The 21,397-nt window shown below is 46.2% G+C and overlaps 1 protein-coding gene across 1 annotated transcript; it reads left to right on the forward strand.

The window, feature by feature from the left end:
* Positions 1-1,960: 1,960 nt before the first annotated feature.
* FOXO3 (forkhead box O3) lies at positions 1,961-20,468 on the forward strand. Its single transcript, XM_019472025.1, has 2 exons — positions 1,961-3,391; positions 16,268-20,468. Exon 1 carries the CDS (start codon positions 2,038-2,040, stop codon positions 3,355-3,357), a length of 1,320 nt encoding a protein of 439 aa, XP_019327570.1. The 5' UTR covers positions 1,961-2,037; the 3' UTR covers positions 3,358-3,391; positions 16,268-20,468.
* The last annotated feature ends 929 nt before the right edge of the window (positions 20,469-21,397 follow it).

Consider the following 21,397-nt stretch of genomic DNA (forward strand, 5'->3'; position numbering starts at 1 on the left):
GAAAGCAGTGGCGTCTAGTTATTAGAAGTTAGAAACAGGCTGTTGCTAGACTCAAAATATAGTTAAAATGTCATCAGTTAAATAATAAAAAGCTCTTTCCTTCCTTAGACTGAAGAACTGTTATGCTGCAACTCAATCCACCATATTTTGATGGCATGATAGTCCCTTAGAAATGGACAAGTTTACAGCTGAGGCACTGACCCAAACTTCTCTTGAGTATGTCTGCGAAATCTGGTCTGCTGTTGTGTGCAAATTGTTTAAAACATAACAGTTGCTATTTTGAACTGTGGTCCGTATGATTTCTCTTTTCATTAAGTGATAATCACAACTGCGTCTGCTGTCTGTGTGCGAGAAGAACTTCAGGCATGTTTTCCATTTCACAATCTGACAAAAACCACAACACTTAACAGGGGAAAAAAAAGGCATTTTATATTGAAAAGTGTTGTTTAAAAAAAGCTGGGCTGTATTTCTTTATACATCAAATGTGTCTCCAGTTCACTTATGTCAAACATCCATTTATCCTAAGGATGCAAATATTGAGATGCTTGTGAATGATTTGTTGATTGGTTCATTCTTTGCCCATTTAAATCTGGAATTTCTTCAGTGCTTTGTAAATGAAGGACACTTATCCTGGATGGTTTGATTATGCTATGATCCTGTTGACTTTGTGTTTTTAAAGCATGCTGGCAGAACAAATGTGATTTTATCCTCTTTATAGATATACCTGGTAATTGCCAAAATTTAAGAAAAAAGAACTTGTGCAACTTTTTAAACTTAATCATCTTTAACCTGGAGGAGTAGCACAACTGTTTTGTCAAAGGAATATGGTATAGCTCCAAAAATCTTTTGACTTGCACGTGGGGAAAAAAAAAACAACAAACCAACCTGGAAGCAATCTCACTAACAAATACTACTTGCTTGTCCTTTCTTTGAGCCATATTTTAAGCCCAACATCAGCAGGATGAGTGGAGCAGGATTTTCATCTCAGTTATTTTGGTTTAAATCTGGAGTCATTTCACTAGGGCTACCGTGGGCTGGTTTTCTCTGCCTCTTTCTCGTTCTGGGGTGATTATCACCGGTTTGAGCCAACGTGGGTTTTGGATGGCAGATGTTGCTGACTAGTGCAAGTGGGTAATATGCAAGAGCAGAGTGTGCACGGGCTCCCCTGAAAGTACTGTATTTCATAGCATCCTGTACAGCACAGGATATCCAACTGTGTACAGCAACTTTATACAACTCTGCATCTAGCAGCTTACAGGGACAGGGATATCGTCGTGTACTGTGGCACATCATGTTTTGAAGACGGTGAGGATACTATAGCGAGGGGACAGCTGGCCGGCTACTGCAATACGGGCGTAATTCTGGTGCCTCTAATCAAGAGAGAAAGTACAGCTTAGTCATGCACAGAGTGCCTGTGGGAGAGGAGCAACAGCACTTGGAGTTTTCTCAAGAATTATTATAACAAATGCACAACACACATGCCCATGGAGAATTAAAATGACATTTGCAGAGGCTGTGATGAGTGTGACTACCCCTCCAGTCAGATTTTTGTAGTGTCTTTGCAGTTTTTATTTCAAGGAACCGATGGCAAGATTGCTGATGGTATAGAGGTTTGTCCTGAGTCAAAAGGAAGGGAGAAATGTCTAGCTCCTTGCTAGCAGGAATGGATGTGTGTCACACTCCTTTCCTTAGGATGCAGCTTCTGGGGGTGGGTACCAGGAATGCACAGCTAGTGCAAGCATGGGGGCTTGCTTTGCAGCAGCATGCTGCCACGCTGCGGTCACGCTCCAGCCCTCCCGTATCCACCACCCAAGAAACCCGTGTTGATGTCCAGGAGGGCCCAATGCTTTTATTCATGTTGCTGTTTTCATGTGATGTTGGTTTTGCGATTGAGATTTGGGTAGCAAAAGAAGAGGGGTGCTAGTCTTGACGTTTTGTTTTGTTCTTTTCCTGCAGAATTCGATCCGGCACAACTTGTCACTCCACAGCCGATTCGTCAGGGTGCAGAATGAAGGCACCGGGAAAAGCTCTTGGTGGATGATCAATCCTGATGGTGGAAAAGGTGGCAAGGCGCCCCGGAGACGTGCTGTGTCGATGGACAACAGCAACAAGTACACGAAGAGCAGAGGGCGGGCGGCTAAGAAAAAGGCAGCCCTGCAGACCGCCCAGGAGACAAGCGAGGACAGCCCTTCTCAGCTCTCCAAGTGGCCAGGGAGTCCCACCTCCCGCAGCAGCGATGAGCTGGATGCATGGACAGATTTTCGCTCCCGTACAAATTCAAACGCCAGTACGATCAGTGGCCGCTTGTCACCCATTTTGGCAAGCACGGAACTAGATGATGTTCAAGATGACGACGCTCCACTTTCTCCCATGCTATACAGTAGTCCATCGAGCTTGTCCCCGTCGGTAAACAAACCGTGTACTGTGGAGTTGCCTAGGTTGACTGATATGGCTGGGACAATGAATTTGAACGATGGACTGACAGATAACCTCATGGATGATCTCTTGGACAATATAACACTCCCTCCCTCCCAGCAGTCGCCCACAGGAGGGATAATGCAGAGAAGCTCCAGTTTTCCGTATGGTTCCAAAGGTTCAGGGCTGGGTTCCCCATCAAGTAGTTTCAACAACGCCGTGTTTGGGCCGTCGTCCCTGAATTCCCTCCGCCAGTCGCCCATGCAGACCATTCAGGAGAACAAGCAGGCCACCTTCTCTTCCATTTCTCATTACAACAACCAGACGCTGCAGGATCTCCTCGCCTCTGATGCACTTAGTCACAGCGATGTCATGATGACACAGTCTGACCCACTCATGTCACAAGCCAGCACAGCTGTGTCCGCCCAGAATTCCCGCAGGAATATAATGCTCCGCAACGACCCCATGATGTCATTTGCCGCGCAGTCCAGCCAGGGCGGTCTGGTCAATCAGAGCCTGCCTCATCACCAGCACCAGTCCCACAACTCCTCTCTCAGTGGCAGCCGTGCCTTGTCCAATTCCATCAGTAACATAGGCTTGAGTGACTCGAACAGCTTGGGATCCACCAAACATCAGCAGTCACCTGTCAATCAGTCTATGCAAACACTTTCTGACCCGCTCTCAGGCTCCTCTTTGTACTCTTCTAGTGTGAACCTCCCGGTCATGGGACACGAGAAATTCCCAAGTGACTTGGACCTGGATATTTTCAATGGGAGCTTGGAGTGTGACATGGAGTCCATTATCCGCAGTGAACTCATGGATGCAGATGGGCTGGATTTTAACTTTGATTCCCTCATCTCAGCTCAGAACGTTGTCAGTCTGAATGTGGGGAACTTCACTGGTGCTAAACAGGCTTCATCACAGAGTTGGGTACCAGGCTGAAGGATCTTTGAGAACAGGGAAAATGGGCAAACAGGTCAGTGCCCCGTAGATGTGGTAAAATACTTGGTTCCTTAGTTTTATTGGAGTTTGCACCAAACACTTAATAGTTAGTGCACACTAATAATATTAATCTGGCTTGTTGATGGCTTGCTATGTGTTGGTATGCAACAGGCGCAACCAAGAAACATTTGGAGGTGTGGAGGGAAATGAGGCTAAGCTATAAAAGCTGTTGGGCTGCAACACTGTCAGCACGCATCTGATGCTATGCGTCCTTCTTAATTTAGGCATGAGAAATGTTAATGACAAATCAGGCAAAGCAAGGTGGAATATTTGTGGGTTTTAGGAATCACAGAGCTCCAACTTGTCTTCTTTGAAGCTGCAACAGATGGATTGTTCTCTGCAGCCGATGCCGCACGTAGCCAAGCTGTGTGACATAGGGATGGGACAAGGGGCTTTGCAGTCAGTGGAGCAATAGTACTGCGGGGGAGGAGGGAGGGCGAGTGTCTTTGCAAGATCAGTGAACGCGCTGAGGATTGGGTGTGTGGGACAGATCTGGACTGAATTAGAGTTGTGTTGCTGCTGTGGTACAGCAACACTAGAGAAGTTGTTTGGTTTTTTTTTAAATTGTATTTCCTGGCAAAAAAAAAAGTAGCAAATGCAGGAATTATATATTGCAATAGCAAAGGTGGGATCCTGGTCCCAGGAATGTCCTGGGTTTAATGTTTTACATATGCAAAAATTGTTGGTCCCCCGCAGGACTGGGGTGGGTATCATTTTCTTTTGGACCCCACCAAGAGAATATCTGTAGGTTTGGATTCTGACATAGGTGCTTTTCAAATGTTAGTCTCTTTAGATTAATTTTTTCCAGATTGATGTGTTTTTTTCCATTGCTTCTTTTCCACAGCTGGGGGCATTTGAACTTGTAAGCATTGTTTCTGTCATCCTTTTGTGATTCTGCAGGCTCCTGCCCATACGTCTGCCTGCTCACACGTACATATTCACTGACTCATAGGGTAGGTGCCACACAAAGTGCCCTTTCTCCTTTGTTTATTTATTAGTATAAGGGAGTAGATTTCAAAATATAGTAGGATAAAAGGTTAGCTATAAATTATTGAAAGTGTTCTATTAACTTCAGAATAGTATGTAGAGTATCCCAGTGGTGAGGTTAAATGAGGCATTCATTCAGTTTGCAGCTTACTTCCAACTTTGTTATTTTCTGGATGAAGGATGGAAAGAAGGAGTTGGTGTCGTTTGACTTTACAGTGCATAATTTGCCCCTTTCATCTTTAATTTAGAGTTTTCATTCTCTGTTTCACAGTTAGATGTTCAAGGGGAAGCTTTGCAGGAGGTGAGCAGCAGTGGTGAACCTCTTGAATGTCTTCCTGTGTGTATGGAGTACCACAGGAGATGTGTGCTGTGGTCTGCTGTCTGTGAGGGAGAACAAGACTGCACAGGAGTCTTCCTTTCAGTCGTTCTGCAAAGCTGCCTCGCTCCGGTGGAGTGGTTGGTTTGCACAGTCCTTTCTCTGTCAGTGGGAGGATTTCCTCTGGTTCTTTCACATCTTTTCACTCAAAGCGAGAGCGCTGCAGTACGCGGCCAGGAGACGGGCTTGTGGAGGTGGGCTGTAGGGGACGCCATGTCCCGCTGACCCTGCACGGGATGGCAGCTTGGCAAGGCCAGTGCCACAGCTGAATACTGGTTTTCCTTCAGTTCCAGTGCTGGATAATTTAAGAAAGGAAAGGGGAAAAAAACCAAATCGACTCGTGAACCAGGAAGCAAAAACTTGCAGAAGGTCACGCTTGCTGGTCAGTTGTCTCTTCCTCCAGCTGCATGAGGTGTTTGGATCTAGAGACCCTTTTTGCATGAGGTGAAAAAAAAAAAAGGCCGTAGGAACTTTATTGCTGTGAAACATCCAACAGTACAATCTGCCAAATGGGGCCTAAAAAACAGATGTTACTGACAGCTTTGCTTGACACAGGCAAATAGGGCAGCCTCCTGCTTTCGTATCTTTGTTTGCTGTGTATAGGTAGAAGATGCCTGCAGGGAGACCTGCCTAGGCAGCGTGGAGGAAGCACACTACGCCACCTCCTCACCGATGCTCGCCGCTGCCTCTTTACCCCAGCCTGTGCCAGTCACGGAAAGCGTAGCCGCCGTGATCTTTTCAGGCTGCTCCCTCCGAATAAAGGAACTGACACATCTGTGTGAGCGGAGTCTCATTGCAGAGGACAGATTTATTAACGAGACAGCTCTCCTCAGCGGATTACTCTCCAGTCATCTGTGGAAGCCTCTTTCCCTTTCTCTGACAAGTAGACCAGCTCTTGCGGGGTGCCTCCGGTATCAGGTGCAAGCGCAGATGATTTCTGCTGAGCTGGTTCATCATGCACCCTTCCTCATCTGTTAAGCAGCACTGTTTGAGAGTTTGCCTCCCTACGAGCATCTCATATTTTGATAGGGGCGCCTCGCGTGACATCGGATCATTCTGAATTGCTTTCTCGGTTACTTCTCCACTTTGCCATAGCAATAGGGACCCCTGAATTAAAATCTTCTCTCTGCAGTGTTCATGATCCCAATAATGAATCTTTACAGGCTTGAAGACTGGGGAACGCTTTCAGCAGAGCAGCCTGGCGCTTGCTCACGCTAAATCTGTTTCACAAGGGCGGCCAGGTGCATTTTGCCGGCAGGCAGAAGCAGTTACAATGGGTTATTGGCATACCTGGGAATAGCGAGTGCTGTGTTTTCTATGAAAAATAAGAGAAACGCTGGAGTCAGTTTTCGTGAAGAAAAGAAAGCAGCCAAATACATAGGTATTTAGTTTATACATACTCTAGGTGTAGAGGGGGGTTTACTTTGGAAGAAAATCAACTACAGTTTCTTCATAGGGGAAGTGAAAAAGCCTGTGCAGGAGACGCCACCATTGCGGGTTTAGTGGCTATGAGCATTTGCTGCACGTAAGCCTGTGCATGGTCCCTGGAGACAGCCTTGCCTGGTCCCACCACGCTGGCCCTGTGCCCCTGAGGCTGGCCATGCCCAGCCTTTCAGAGGGCCGTAATTAAGGCATATAAACGATTTGGGTTTGTTTTGGTTTTTTTTTCTCTGGGGAGGTTGACTCCAATAGCTCCATCACTGTCAAAAAAAGAAAAAAGAAAAAAAAAAGTTAAACCCGCTCAGTCCGTATCTGGGGTGCTGTAGATAGCTCCACTGTTTTGGTTTTTTTTTTCTCTTACAAGAAAGAAAGGAGAAAATCGATATGCTTTTTTCTTGCTTTATTCACTCAGCCATAATTTTCCGCTCTTAAGCTGGCTGGGGCCTCTGTTTCTCTCTCTCTGCCTTCTTCCCAAGAGCACTGGATATGCCCTCCGCCCACTCAGATACTCATCACCTTGGTTTTTCAGCTTGTTTATCAATAAATAAAGATGTCACTATTCCCTTGCCTGTCTCAAAATCGATATGCTTTTTTCTTGCTTTATTCACTCAGCCATAATTTTCCGCTCTTAAGCTGGCTGGGGCCTCTGTTTCTCTCTCTCTGCCTTCTTCCCAAGAGCACTGGATATGCCCTCCGCCCACTCAGATACTCATCACCTTGGTTTTTCAGCTTGTTTATCAATAAATAAAGATGTCACTATTCCCTTGCCTGTCTCTAGAATACCTTTTATTTGAAATTAATGGGTCCTCTCTCAGCCTGGGGTTCCCACAACTCTGCACTTTGCTCTGTGGTCCTTCTCAGCTGGAGAGTCCCAAGGGACTTGGCATTCACCGAAGAGTAGTCCCAAACAGACCGGCAGGGGAGACTATTCGGGACATTTACTGCTGCCTGGAAGGTCAGGAGCCAGTGATCAACTACTGCTTGGGACAAGCATTTCCTCCAGCATCAAAACCCATCCAAGAAGTTGTTTTTACCTCGATTGTTTCAGTGATGCAGTTTACAACGGCGCCGCGCAGGCAGCGATGCTGGCAGGGCTTGGGCAGGGGGTGGAGGACAGCTCAGCACGAGCAGGGCAGGAACTTCTTGAGCTGGTTTCACTGTCTGAAAAACTCATCTAGCTGCATCTTCTGAGAGATTTCAATGTGCCGTTTAGCGGGATGCCTCTGGGCTCTAACAGAGCTGTGCTGGAGTCACGTTGACTTGTTAGAAAATTACAAGCAAAATACTTCACAGATCAGTTAAAGTCACTCATTTTGCCCTAGCATCATCTAGGTCCCACATCATCTTACTGTAGCAGTAGAGTGCACGAGCTACTAATAGTAACGTCATGTAACGTTCGCATAATTTCATGATGAAAATCTCTGACAAAGCAAAATCCTAGGAAACGTAATGAAATGCCTGTTGGTATTTCATTAGTCCATATCAGTTTGGACTACTTGCTGATTTGTTAATTGGCATTCAACCTATTTCTGGCTGAAATTCATACCAAAGACAAATGCACAGGTCTGAGGATGACTTACTATTCACTACAACACCATCTTAAAAGTTGTAGTAGATAGTGAAAAGATCTCCATTTGCATGGAGTTTTGAATCAGAGACCTCTGGACAATATGCCACGAGGAAGATGATTTTTATTCTTTACCAGAAAGCTTGTTTTCTGCTCATTAAAACTGAAATATGGAAACCAGAATTGGTGGACCTCATGCCTGAGGATGCTGACAGCCTCAGGACCATAGCTGCACTTCTGGCTCTACTATTTTCAAAAATGAGGTCTTAGTGGTAGGGCTGGCAGGTTTCTTACATGGAGCCAAGATGGGCCTGGCTGCCTTTAAAAAATCTAAAGGAAATTCAGGAGCAGCAAATTCTTCTGCTCCATTTCTAACAGGTCAGCGGTTAAGGCGGTGGCGCGCTTCTAACATTTAAGTGTTGTTTCAGCCAGCCCAAGTTTTGAAAGGTGGTTTTGTGACTAGCTGAACATCATGTGTGCCAAGTTTAGTCTTTGAACAAAAATATCTATGTAGAAAACGTATTTCGCTGAGAACAGGGTTCCCATTAACTCCAAGGAGGGCCTGCCCTGAGCAGGCTCCTCACGCTCTGGGCACACACCAGCGGCACAGGAGCAAACTCGGCACTTGTGGCCACTGGGGAGGAGGAGAGGGGAAAGCTGGGCAAACCCCACTGGGGCTGCCCCCCGTGCAGTCCCTCTGGCCGCAGTGCCCCTCGAAGCCCCTTGTACTCAGGGGCCAGTCCTACGCTTGCAGGGATGCTGTGGCTTCTGCTGCGTGAAGGCAACATGAGCTGACACACAAACATGATGAATCGCTCACTCCTTCTGTGAGTAGGTCTTTTTGGTTTTGGTGGTTTTTTAATCTGGGTTTATGTTTTGGTGTTTTATTAACTGAGGAAAAAGATCTGTAAAAAGCAGGATTGCCTCCGCAGGCTTGTGTTGCAGGCTGGAGCCAGGACAGTGGTCTGATCCTGTGGTTTGGGTGTTCTTCTGTTGTTGTTTTATATAGATATATTTTTTGTACCTCATGCTTTGTCATGTGATTCAGCAGCAATAATTAGGCAGAAACTTGCTGTCCCTGCAGATGCCAAGATTACAGGATGACATACTCTCACCAGATGACAGCACAAACTGATATTTTTAGAACAGCCCGCATCAACTGGTCTCCCCAGTGCTTTCCTCCCTGGATCGGCAGCACACAGGTTTTATTACAGAATGAGTCTTCACAAATTGTCTTTTTCATGTGAATGAGCAGTAATGATTGTTTAGAGCTGCAGATCAGTGTTGGTCCCCAGACATGCTGTTGCCTGATAGCTGGGGTGATTACAGGTGGTTTTTCTTTTTTCTTTCCTTCTTCTGAGCCAGACTTTTAAATAGCTCCCCTAAAAACATATTTTCTTGAAGAAGTGCGTAATGAGAGATCCTTTTTAGAAACATAGCGTCATGCAGCTGAGGAAAGGTCGAACTCTTTTTTCATAGCAATTCAGCACTCAGCCAAGGTGATGAACTGACAGCCGGAGAGGTTTAAGTCGTGTGTTGATGACAGCCAAAGAGCACAGGTATAGCGTAGGCCAGCAGGAGTGCACAGTATCGTACGTAAATAGCTGGCCTTTCTCTCTCTCTCCTGGCCTGGGGAGGGAGGATGAAGGAAGGATGCTCACACAACAGCCCCCTGGGCTCCTGGTGCCACTGCTGGAGAGTCTCCAGCAGGATGCTCCCGTCAGCGCTGCCCCTGATCAAGTCCCACACGGTGCATGGGGACACTGACCCCATTAAATCAAGTACCTGCGGCTGGGTGGTGGTAACGCTCCGCTCTGGTCCAGTCTGCGAGGGCTATTTAATCAGCTTTTCCACTCAGATTACCGCACAGGGTGGCAGTTGTTGGAGTCTGATGGAGCGGACATCTGCTGAGCGGTAATGGGACGGAGACGCGGCTCAGCTAGCGGAGGCTGCTGTGTAGCCAGTGGTTGTCTGCGGTTACTCCAGGAAGAAAGCCGCTTTTCCCAGATGATGCTGTGGAGAATGGCTTGCGTTTATGCACGTTTACAGCTGAGCCGAGTATCTTGCCCGTTGTTTTTCCCTTGCACTGCCTGCTTTTGCAAACTGCTTCTCCTGGCTTTCGTGGGTAATTTATTTCATACAAATCTGGTTTTGAGGAAGGACCTTCCCTCTCTTGCCTTTTCTACCACTTGTAAGTCATGATAGAGGATGTCCTGCCTTATATCATCATGGTGGAAATCCTTTTGTGTGACCTATGTGAGCATTATTGGCCTGTCATTTTCAAGTTACTGCAGAGGAAAATGAGAAGACTCCATAGCACGGAGGCTGTTTTTAAAACAGGCTTGGTACCTGGCAGAGAAAAAAAACCTCTCTATGAGGATATTCAGAATAAAAAGTACATAGCACGTTTCCATAGCACTATAAACCCATAATTCAGGATGTTTCCAGCCATGCAGGTACCTTTTACTCTAGAAAGTGGCTCTTATTCTTCAGATTCACGAGTGCAAGCAAAATCCTTCTCTGGTCTTGCACAGGTGCAGTAGTTATCCATCCTTTTCTGATCCATAGTAGAGGTCTCCTTCCCAGTGCTCCCGAGTGCCTAAAGAAAGCACCGTTATTCCAGCCGATGTACTTTAACCCTAACAGAAGATGTATTTTTCAAGCATTTTTGGCCTTCTTCCTCTAGTCCAGCATCATCCTGCCTAAAAGGTGCTGTGTTAAACACCCAGGCTGATGTCTGTCAATCAATGGCAGTGTCACCCATAACTGGCAGGATTTCCATCCCACTCCTCAGGTCCCCGAACAAAAGGCGGGGGGTAAAATTTACCGTAAGATTGTCAAGAAGCCTGGAGACCTTGTAGAGAGATGGTGTCCTGTATCTAAACTCTTCTCTGTTGGCCAGGGCAGAGGGTTGAACCCAGCCAGATACGATGGTTGTCAACAGCAATTGGGTATCGGCAGTACTTGTGCTGGAAAGCCGGCATAACTGCACACTGACATGTCTGTAGGTGTAAAAACAAGTGTGGCAGCATATGGTCTTCTTGTATGGGCACCAACACAGTGACATATGTAGTGGAGTCTGCATGCGCCTGCTCCTCTTGCAAGCAAGCGCAGAAATTTCCTGTGAATTTGATTGTTCAGCCTCAGGTCCTGATACATTAGGAAAACCTGATCTACTTTTAAGTGTGTGGGCATGGGTGGACCAATTTCTCTCTGGGTGTCTCCTATTCATCTGTAAAATGGGTGGAAGGGACCTTACCCGCCTTTGAGGGTAAAGTGAACTGCTTGGAGGAGTGGTGGACTCTCCCTTGCTGGAAATATTCTAGACTTGGCTTGACGGGGACCCGAATAACCTAACCTAAGGCCCTGCCTGCAGTAGAAGGTTGGACCAGATAATGCTGAGTCCTGTCCAGCCTGGACTTTTCTATGATTCTGTAGACAGCTGGGATATCAGAATAACATGCGTATCAATAGTCGTGGCACCTCACTAGAGTTCTGGGCAAGCCTTTTGTCCCAGGGAGCTGATACAGGGTGAGAGAATGATCTGCTATCTTTAGTTACATTTACTTCCAAAATACTTAGTTGTCCGCTATGGTTTGCAATGTTTCTTGGAGTGGAAGAGCAGGAGCAGAAGGAAAAGAGACACTATCGTGCTTTACGTGCCTGCGCAAGTACCAGCACAGCAACTTTTTAGCTCCCATAAGTCTTAGTTCTGTGCCGGCGTTCTTCCTCTTTCCATCCTTCTCCCTCACCCTCTGCCCCCGATTCTGAGCTGGAAAAGATCTGGTTTTATGCGTAGAATTTAAAGAGAAAAAGTGAAGTTGCAACATGCCTGAAAGTTCAGGCCTTAGAAAGAAAATAAGGACTTCGCACCCTGACCTCAGCGTTGTCTCTCAGCACAGTGCCATCCTAGGGCAGCGTACGCTAAGCCTGTAGGGTGTCACTGTGGCATACCTGCCACGGCATCGGGATTCCTAATTTTTATTCTGCTTGAACAAAAAATTCTCATGCTGCAATTTTGTCCTTATAGAAGAATTGGCCACAACAGTTATCCTCCTTACTTGTTTCTAAACAAATACTGTGTATTCTTCAGTCTTGAGCTGTGAAAACCTCGGGCAGAATATTAACTTGTACCCATGCCTAATCAAGCCTTGCTTTTTGAGCCTACCCCCGTTTTGGAGTAGAAGCTGTACTGCTGGCGGCGATGACAAATCAAGGGACAGAGGCACTAGATTGAATGTACATCTATCACTAAAGGATGCAGTTGTCCTTCAAAATGTTTGCATCCTCAGTCTCTGGACAGTAAAAGTAGTTACTGGGATTTCCTGTCCCTGGGGAGTCATTACAGAGTGGTGCCCAGGGAAAACACTTGTTTTACAGACCTCTAAGTAGTGATATTTTTCAAGATGTGATCCACTCAACAAGCCTTCCAGCCAAATCAGAAGGTCCTTGGTAGGCCACCGCACAGAGGAGCTGTGTATTGGTAGTGCGGTTTCTCATATCATAATTATGTAAAGGAGCACATAACTTTTCTTTTAACAGAAAACTGTATGTGCTGATTGTTATGTCAGCTTACTGATAAATTTACCACCAGTGCACGTTATCTGTGCCTCGCTTTGGGGAGCATCGATGCGTCACCTTTCTATTTTGAAGAAATTGCCAGTGCTGCATAATTGGCACCGTTGGGATCAAAGGGAGAAAGCAACAGGTGGCAGATGATCCTTCAGAGCTGCTCTGACAGTGCATGAGCTGGCGTGGGGCTTGGGAGACGGCCATCCGGTTACGTGGTGGAATGGCGTGAGACAGAGGTGAGGAAATGGCTGTCGCTGGAGGGAAATCGCAGCCAACAGCTCAGCCACAGAATAAAGCAAGAGTAGCATTTGTAACCGGTCAGTAGCAAGGTAGAGGATGGGAGGGCAGAGAAAAGGACGGAAGAAAGGGGCATCTCCTCTCCCACATAATTGCTTGCAAGCTGAAGAATTAGAAAATACAGAAATACTTGCTTTTTGTTTTACACTCTTCCACCAGATAGGATAAACAGATTTAGCATCTAGGGTTCAAAATGTCTGTGGGACGTGACAAAGCAGGAGTTCGTCCTCACTCCTCACTTAATGCTTTTCCTGTTTTTGTTTGAAAGTCATTATTTTCACCAACCACATGCATATATGCTTGCATAAGCTACAGCTTGATATGCTACTATGGATTCTTCTAATGTCCAGCAGATGTATCTCGTTCTAGCCTTCTGTTCCCAGGGGATCAAAACAGCCATAGTGGAATTGCCTCTACTTTCAGTGTGTGCGTGCGTGCGTGTGTGACAGAGGCCAGGTATCAATGCAGTTGTGAAGACTGGGCTCCAAAAGAAAGCCTTTGCTTTCCTCAGAAGAAGAAAAGGAAGTCTAAGAAACTTTGGGAGAAAGTCTAAAATTTCTGCTTCCTTTCCACTCCCTGATGATTGAAAATGGGCTTCAGGTTTGGCAGAGGAGCTTTTCAAGGGAGAACTGAATTTTCAGGAGAGTGGCTTAAGAAGTGCAGGCAGATGGTGTTTTCCAGTAGTGCCCTTTTTGGAAGTTCCGCCCAGCCTAAGAAACAAGAAACCATGCCACACGAAAGAGGGGGCTCTATGCCTTTGCTGTGGCAAGTTAGCAAACACTGCTCTAACCTACTAGCCCTGATAGACTTCACCTTTCTCGTATCCCTCCATGACCTCTGTTCTATATATTTTTTAATCACTCCCTGTGCTCATACTTCTGCTGCTCTTATCCCTCAAACCAGGACCCAATAATAAAGGCCAGGAAAAAGGATAAAGTGGGGACTGAAGTACTTTACCTGGAGAGCTGCGTGTTGCCCTTAGAGGACAGCATCATCCTGGCTCACCAGAGGAGAAACCCCATCTGCCTCTGCAGATTCAGGGTGACGCTCCAGAGGACGAGCTTTTCCCATGGCCGTTGGGAATGGGAGAAAACCTTGTGGTGGCTCAGGATGCAGCTGGAGATATCTGGGGGCAGGGAGAGAGGAACACTGGGGAGTTGTGGTTGAAGACCACTGATAAATGGAGATGTAACTGGAGTGCTTGCTTCCCTGCCTGATAGAGTTTTCATTGCTATGAAGCAGCAGGCCGCTAACTCAGGGTTAACAGAGGCTTCTTGTGGCAAGACAGAAAGTGAGAGTGTGTGGGTCTGTTACAGACTTTAATGGGGTAATTTGAAGGCAGGCGGGTTAAGACTTTGATCTACTTCTTTTCATTTTTTAATCCCTTTGCAAAGTCCATGTAAATAGAGCTGTGAAAATGGAGCGTGGTTTGGTTCTGCTACGAGCAAATTTCACCTCAGCTGTGTGTCTGTCTCCTAAACGTTAGCATTGTCTGAAGGATGGGTGTCCTCAGGAAAAAATACCGGGCAGTGCCACTTCCACAAATGATGCTCATCGTCATCCGTCCTCCAGTTTTTTCTCTTGTCACTTTGTTTCATAGTACAATATTTTACATACATTTTTAATTTAAACGTTAAACACTACTCTGGTACTTCATCAGGAGTTTCTGTACTCATTTACTTTTAATTAATAGCTCCATTCAAAGTCAGCAAGATTTCTCACACATGCCGAAGTTAAGCCCACACTCAGCGTAACTGGCGCCTGCATGAGAGCGAGCCGGCTTGCCGGGCTGCGGCGCGCGGGACCCGAGCCTTGCCTTCGGATGAGGTTGCGCTTTGGGAACTCGCCTGTTTCCAGCCCCCCTGGTGCTAAGGCTTTGGGAAGAGGCAGAGAAAAGGGCCTGCACTCATTTGAGCTGCATACAAGCCACTAGCCAGGTTTTACTGGGGGCTACCAGGCCTGTCTGGATATCTTCTCCTGACCTTGTTACGGCCATCAGGACACACTTACCAAATGGAGCTGTTGCCAGGCAGTCACATTAACGAATGGCTAGCGTTAATTTGCCCTTTGAAAATGAAGACATCGATATGTTGATCCAGTCGGAAATCCCTTTATTCACAAAACAGTCTACCCCAAACCCCTCCACATAATTAAGGCTAAAGCCAAATTTTGTTTGGGTGAAACGCACAATCTGTCTGCTCCCTAAGCTGTGCTGAATGAAGTTCTCCCCTAATGGCGCAGGGAGCAGCTGTCACACCGTTGCTCTAATAACCATGAGACAAAATGATTAAATTTCCATCAATCATTTAGCGTTATCAGAATAGGTCATTTTAATAAAATGTTATCATAGGATCAGTGCCTTGCACCTTAGAAAGGAGAGGGGCAGTGATGGAGATTCATCTTGTGACAGCCTTTGAGTGATCCCCCTTGCAGGAGATGCTGGTCCGGATTAATCCCGCAGTCCCCCTAAATCCACCATTTTTCATGAGGGTGCCTGATACCAGGATCTTTTGAGAGTAAAGACATTCCTATAATCAACTTAAATGACTTTTTGGTTTCAGCAAGTGTCCCCTTGTTCTGTGTCCCCTTGTTCTTGCACTGTATAAAAAAATCACCAATCATTCATCTCGGGGAAAATCCTCAACAGGTTATAAGTGGTGTGGGGGACTAAGCCCTGGTTTCCGAAGCCATTTCAGAGCCAGAAGTTATACGCCTAGCTATGTGGGTGGTTGCCAAGTGGGTTTTCTGAAGATGTGAAAGGATTTCATGGGAATGTTTAAATGTACATACTTTCCAAAACCCTACTTGGTGCCTGCCTATATCTCTAAGTTACTGAGTACCTTTAAAAACCTGGCCCCTTGGCCCCCTTCGTTGAAATGTTCATCTGTTTTCAGTGTTTTACCTACTTACTATGTCCCTTCGTAGTCGCCTCCATGCTGCATCCAAGGTGTCTTTCCAGTGTCTTTCCCTCTGCAGAGAAGTTTCATGGCTACAGAAGAAGCTGGACCCTCACCCCGTTTTTAAAGCCGGGTGGACCCTGTCTGTTGACGGTGTGTCATACAAGGAGGAAAATGGAGAACTCTAAAGTCCAAACCGAAATTCGTGGCTGTTCGCTGCTTCTCTTGAGCAGCCTCCTTCAGCTGTCCTTCAGGGGCGGTGGTCGATGTCAAATGCTGACAGAAGATTTGTCCAGCCTTTTGGCGATGCTGAGAAAGGGTGATTGTGAAAAATGGAGAAAAGCTGGAGGATCCTTCTGTGCTTCACCTGGAAATATGCTTAACAAATAGACGATGCGCTGGGTTTCTGTAGATCAGACTCCGCCATTGTTTTTCTTTGGAGAGAGGGTTTTTTCTTTCCTGCTTGGGAGCAGCTAAGCCAGCAAAGCAGCACACTCAAACCTTGGCAAGGGAGAAGCATTTTCAGGCAGGGTCATGATGCAACTTATTCCTTGCTGTAAGTTTGAAGCTTCTGGGTGCAAACAAATCAAAATTGCTTGTCAGTGCAAGCTGTTGTTTGGTTTGGAGGTTTGCTTGGTTGCCTTGTATGTTGTGTTTTTTCACTACATGCAGCAGTCTCACTGTCTTGTCTTCTTTTTTTCTCTTCCTCTCCAGGCCCTCAAACTGACACGAGATGTAGAGAGAGAACCCTTTGCCAAATCTGCTGTCAGCAAGTGGACAGTGATACTGTTTACAGCTTACGACCTTTGTGAACCCTGCATTATTTTCCTAACAAAGCAGACTGTTAACAGGCCCCTTACTGGAGTGAAGATCCTCCTTTTTTTTTCTTCTTTTTTTTTCCTCTCTTTTTTTGGGAATTGAACTCATTCTGAAGTATGCAAAATCTTCCTTTTCTGGGATGGCCAAGCACCTGCTGTGGAGACAATGTTCAGCACCATCCTGTTGAGAACACACTGTGTAGCCTTTACAATAGTTACTTGTCAATGAGTATGTGGTGTTTCAATATATTAATGGTTTATGGGATGTTTTAAGTTGGCTTTTCTTTTTGGAGGTTTTCCCCGTCTGCCCACCCTCCCCCCTACAACCTCCAGTTTGATTTCCTTAGATTTTTGACCATTTTTGCTTTCTCTCCCTGGGGAATCTGAAGTACTGCACACACGCAAGGAAGTGATCATAACCCAACACTGCTCAGACGTCAGGGTTTTCTGAATATACAGCATTTGTTATACCGATCAACCGACTGAATTCCAGAGAGAGGTGATGCGTGTGGTCTGTTTGTTTGTTGGGTTGGTTTGTTTGTTTCTTTCTTATTCTTTCCTTAAATTTAATAGTGCACCCCTGTTTTCCATAAGTGTCAAACCAGGGTTGATTGCAAAACAAGGGAAGCCGGTGAGTTTGCCTCTTGGCTCATGACTACTGACTGACAGCGGGTGCCGTTGCCCGCACATGCACTGAGGCAGGAGCCCGTTTGCTGCCCACCGGAGCAGGCTCCCCTCCTGCCTTATGTTAGCGGGGCTGCCCCTACTGCCGCAGCGAGCTGGTAAGGAGTTATAAGCTGAGCTGCCAAACAAGTTGAACATAGCCACCTCCAAAGATGTGTTTGAAAAAGCGAAAATTAAGGGAAATACGCGACTTCGCAGAAAAGCCAGGCCTAGAGGCTGGGCGTCGGCGAGTGACTTGCAGTGGCAATACCGGGAGTTGAGGCACAGGTCGTTACAGGGTGTGTTACTGCATCAGTGATCCTTTTTTTGTTGTTGTTTTGGGTATATCCTTGATTATTTTTTCCTTCTCATTGTGTATAATCCGTTGTGGCAGAAGAAGCAGGAAAGGGAATGGCAAGGTGGCAGTATCATACAAATGGCTTTTCATATGAGCATAGATTGTAACAGGATAAATGACACTGAAAGACAAGGCAGTTTTATATATTTTGCTTCTAAGAGTTTCTTTTGTAAAATGAATAATAATTAATAATAATAATGAATAAAAGGTATGGTGCTGTATAGATCCTCTCTATAATCTGGAAAGTTTGATTACTTTTTATTAGTATCTTGGGGGGGAGGGATACAAAAAAAGAGGGGAAGACACCAATGGTACATAGGAACTCGGTATGAAGAGGTTCTGAATAGGACATGTGTATACATAATTCTCTAAAGCGATATATGAAGTTTTTTTTCTTTGCATAAAAGCATTATGCATATAAATATATAAATATATTTTATTATGTACAGAAATGGATCATTATGCATGGATGTTAGGAAAACAGACTAGCATTTTAACCCAAAGTCTCAGTGCATGAGTTCCCACCGACCCTTGTCCCATGCAATGTGGAGTGACTCCCTCTCGCCACTGCCACTGCCCATGCAGTCATGCGCGCGTGCGCGCACGCACACACACACACACAAAAGCATTTGTGGGCCCTTCCTCGCTCCTTACTTTCCAGGTCCCTGAGGTGATATTGGTGAAACAACAGCTCCTAGTGTGATGGAAGTTTTGTTTTTGTATTGTAGCCCCCACGCTGTTCTCTCGTAAAGATGCACTTCTTGGTTTCTCCCCGCAGTTATGACTGTGTAGAGTCTGTGCAGTTGTGGTTATCGTAGCCCTGTAGCATATCAACTCTTCCAAGCAGCCAAGGGTTTATCATTCGCCTTTTAAAAAAACTTCTCTTTTCTTTTTACACCGAGGTGGTCTATTTGTCAGCGTGGGGACTAGTTTATTACATTTATTAGAGTTAGGTGATGCTCATTGCCCATCTCTGTCAGCAGCCAGCTACCCAGGACGCTCGTGTGGCACAGTGGTCACCTGGGCTAGAGGTTGTTTTGCTTATCGGAGTCCAGTTGCAGGCACCTTTTACCAAAATTGGTCGAGAGCCTTACCACCAGCCTCCTCTGAGCATGTAGGATTAGCTCTCAGCTTCCCGGTACCCCCCGAAATGCGAGTGTATGCTGAAGGACTTCCCTCTGGTGCTCCTTTCCCCAAGGCTCCTCCGCAGCTGCCGCCCTGCGGCTGGGCTTGTCTCCCTGCCCCGTGGTTTCGGCCGCCAGCAGAGCTCACTCGGTGGCTCCCCATGCTGGGGCGTAGCATTTGGCCCCTGCACAGGTGAGCCTCCGGTGAGACCTGGGATGTCTGCCCAAAGACCACCGACCAGGTCGCTGACAGCACCAGTAAGGCCTGACTTGATCGTATGGCCAAGGTGACCAAAATCCATAATCTTATTTTTTTTCTTGGTACAGATGCAGTTCTTTGCAAAGGCAAGGGAAGGCCCATTAGCTTAAGCCAAATGGGGGCAACTTCCGCTCTGCTACAGCCGCCTAACCCCCTTGAGTTCAACAGAGCTAGCTCCCGCTGGCAGAAATGAGAGAGAAAACTATGGTCCACTCTGTTCAGAAAATGGAGAAAAAACACTTGCTTTAGAGACAGCGCGTCAATGGCAGAGAAGTTTTTTTTTAAAAAAAAATAAAAGCATTAGCGGCTGAAAGGCTTAACCTGGCTCCCAGCAATGTCAAGGAAAGCATTTCCATTGGCGTGGCTGGGACACCTTGGGCCCCTGCTGCGGAGAACATCCCAGCACTCGTTGAAGAGGGGTGGACTTGGCCAACCTCTTGGGTTTGGTTTCTGTTGCTCATTTTTGAGGCCAGAATTTTCAAATGGAAGTGCCTGGTGTCAGGCACCTAACGTCGGGGACTCCAGCATGGTCGCGGTGGGCGAGCTGCTCTGCCCTCATTGCTTCTCAAAGGAAGGAGAGGTGCCAGCTCCCCCCAGGCCCAGGCCCAGGGGAAGGACACCACCCTCGACGCCTGCTGAGGTGCCCAGCAAAAGCCCACCTCTCCAGAAGTGCTAAATAAATCTCGCTGAATTCAAAGGGCCACTTATTTAGGTATCAAAACACAGACTTGAAGAATGGCTAATTTTGGGAACCTACCTTTTGAAAATTTGGCCTTTGAGTCTTTGAACATGTTTATGCCTAGAAGTTTTCCTTCTGAAACAGTGTAAAACAGGTAAAGGTCCAGAACAATTACATAGGTATCGTTTAAACACTTGGTCTAAGCAAAAGGTCTAAAAGAGCGACATTTATGCAGTTCCTAGTCACAGGTTTGGGGCTTGATTTAATGATTTTGTAAAAAAATTTTCTCTTGAGAATAATCGGATAGTTGACCACTGCTTAACTCCAGAAATTTTTGTGCTACTGCTTCAAAAAGTTACCTTTTAGGTCATGTATTTCTCTAAAATGATGTCATTGCTTGGCAATCAGTGTCCTGTAAGTGTTTCTAGTACACGATATACCTTAGGAATTGCCAACAGATGCGAAGGGGGACCAGATACATTTCGTTACTATGGGTTGGAAAAAATGGATTGTACATTTGGCTTCACATGTTTAACTTTTTTTTAAAAAAAGTTGCATGATTGGAAAAAAATATGTATACAGTATCTGTAAAACTGTTTTATCTGTTTTTGTTTCAAGCCATGTAAATTTGAAGAATATTAAATCCACAGCCTTATCGCGCATGGCCGTCTTTACATACCGAAGAGCTGAACAGTTTATACTTTTCATTTGGGCTATCTTGTACTTTCATTTGAAAGCAGACTCTCATGTTGCAGTCTTACTGAGGATTTTATATTAAAAAAAAAAGAAAAAAAGATGCTGCCCTGGAGGAATATACTACCTTACTACACGGAGATTGGAAGGAAGTTTGTTTTGGAGCAAAACCTGCCCCTTTCCAAACGAAGTAGAGACGCAGTGCTTACTCCACTTGGTGTTAGTAGATATTGCCTTGTGTATTCCATTTTAAATTGTAATCTAGTTTGTAAAAGAGATGGTGACGCATGTAAATAAAGCATAATGGATCTCTACATTGCACATTTGCCTTCGCTCTGTTTCGTTGTGTTGTGGACGGACATCTAAACGCAGGACCTGGAAAAGGGCTGACTTCCGAGCAGCGGGTGAAACCGGCTGGTGGGGGGATTGGGGCTGGGGAGGGGACCTGCTGCTGCGTCTGCTGGAGTCTGTAAGCGCGTATTTAGGTGGGCCTCTGCACTTCAACCCTTCAGCCAAGCCAGCGTAGTTTTGGTGGTCAGAAAACACCCAATGGGATCATTTACTTGGGGGGATTGGGGCTGGGGAGGGGACCTGCTGCTGCGTCTGCTGGAGTCTGTAAGCGCGGATTTAGGTGGGCCTCTGCACTTCAACCCTTCAGCCAAGCCAGCGTAGTTTTGGTGGTCAGATAACCCCCAATGGGATCATTTACTGCTGCTAAAAATCACAAAGTTCACTTTATTTTGAGGGTGGGGTATGTTTGTCCCCCGGGATGGCAACAGCACCCTCCAGCTGCAGCCCAGCTCACCCGTCCAGGAAGACAACCAGCCCAACTGCAAATCGGTCAGGAGAAGAGTTACACCCCCTGTGGGCTTGGCTGGGTTTCAAACTGTCTTTGAAAAATGCCTGGAGTACTTGAAACCACCCATTTGGGATTTGGGATAAGAAAACCAGCAGCCTGACTCAGCAGAAAGTTACACTGAGGGCTCTGGCCAAGGCACAGGAGAGCGTGCTGGGAAACATGAGACGTGTCGACAAAAAACTCTTCTCCCACCCTGACGGGAAGCCACAGATGTATATGGGTTTTTTGGAGTAATCTTTCAAGAGCAAATGATATTTTCAAGAAAGAGGAGCCTTTGCGCGCAGCAGGGAGGGGTTTCCCATGACTCTGGGGGGGACGACCGCCGTGTCGTCTGTGCAAAGCCCACGGGAGCGTTGCGCTGAAGTACTGCAGTATAAAGAGCAGCTTGGGG

The sequence above is a fragment of the Aptenodytes forsteri genome, unplaced genomic scaffold, assembly GCF_000699145.1.
Source record: "Aptenodytes forsteri isolate BGI_AS27 unplaced genomic scaffold, ASM69914v1 Scaffold339, whole genome shotgun sequence".
NCBI lineage: Eukaryota > Metazoa > Chordata > Aves > Sphenisciformes > Spheniscidae > Aptenodytes > Aptenodytes forsteri.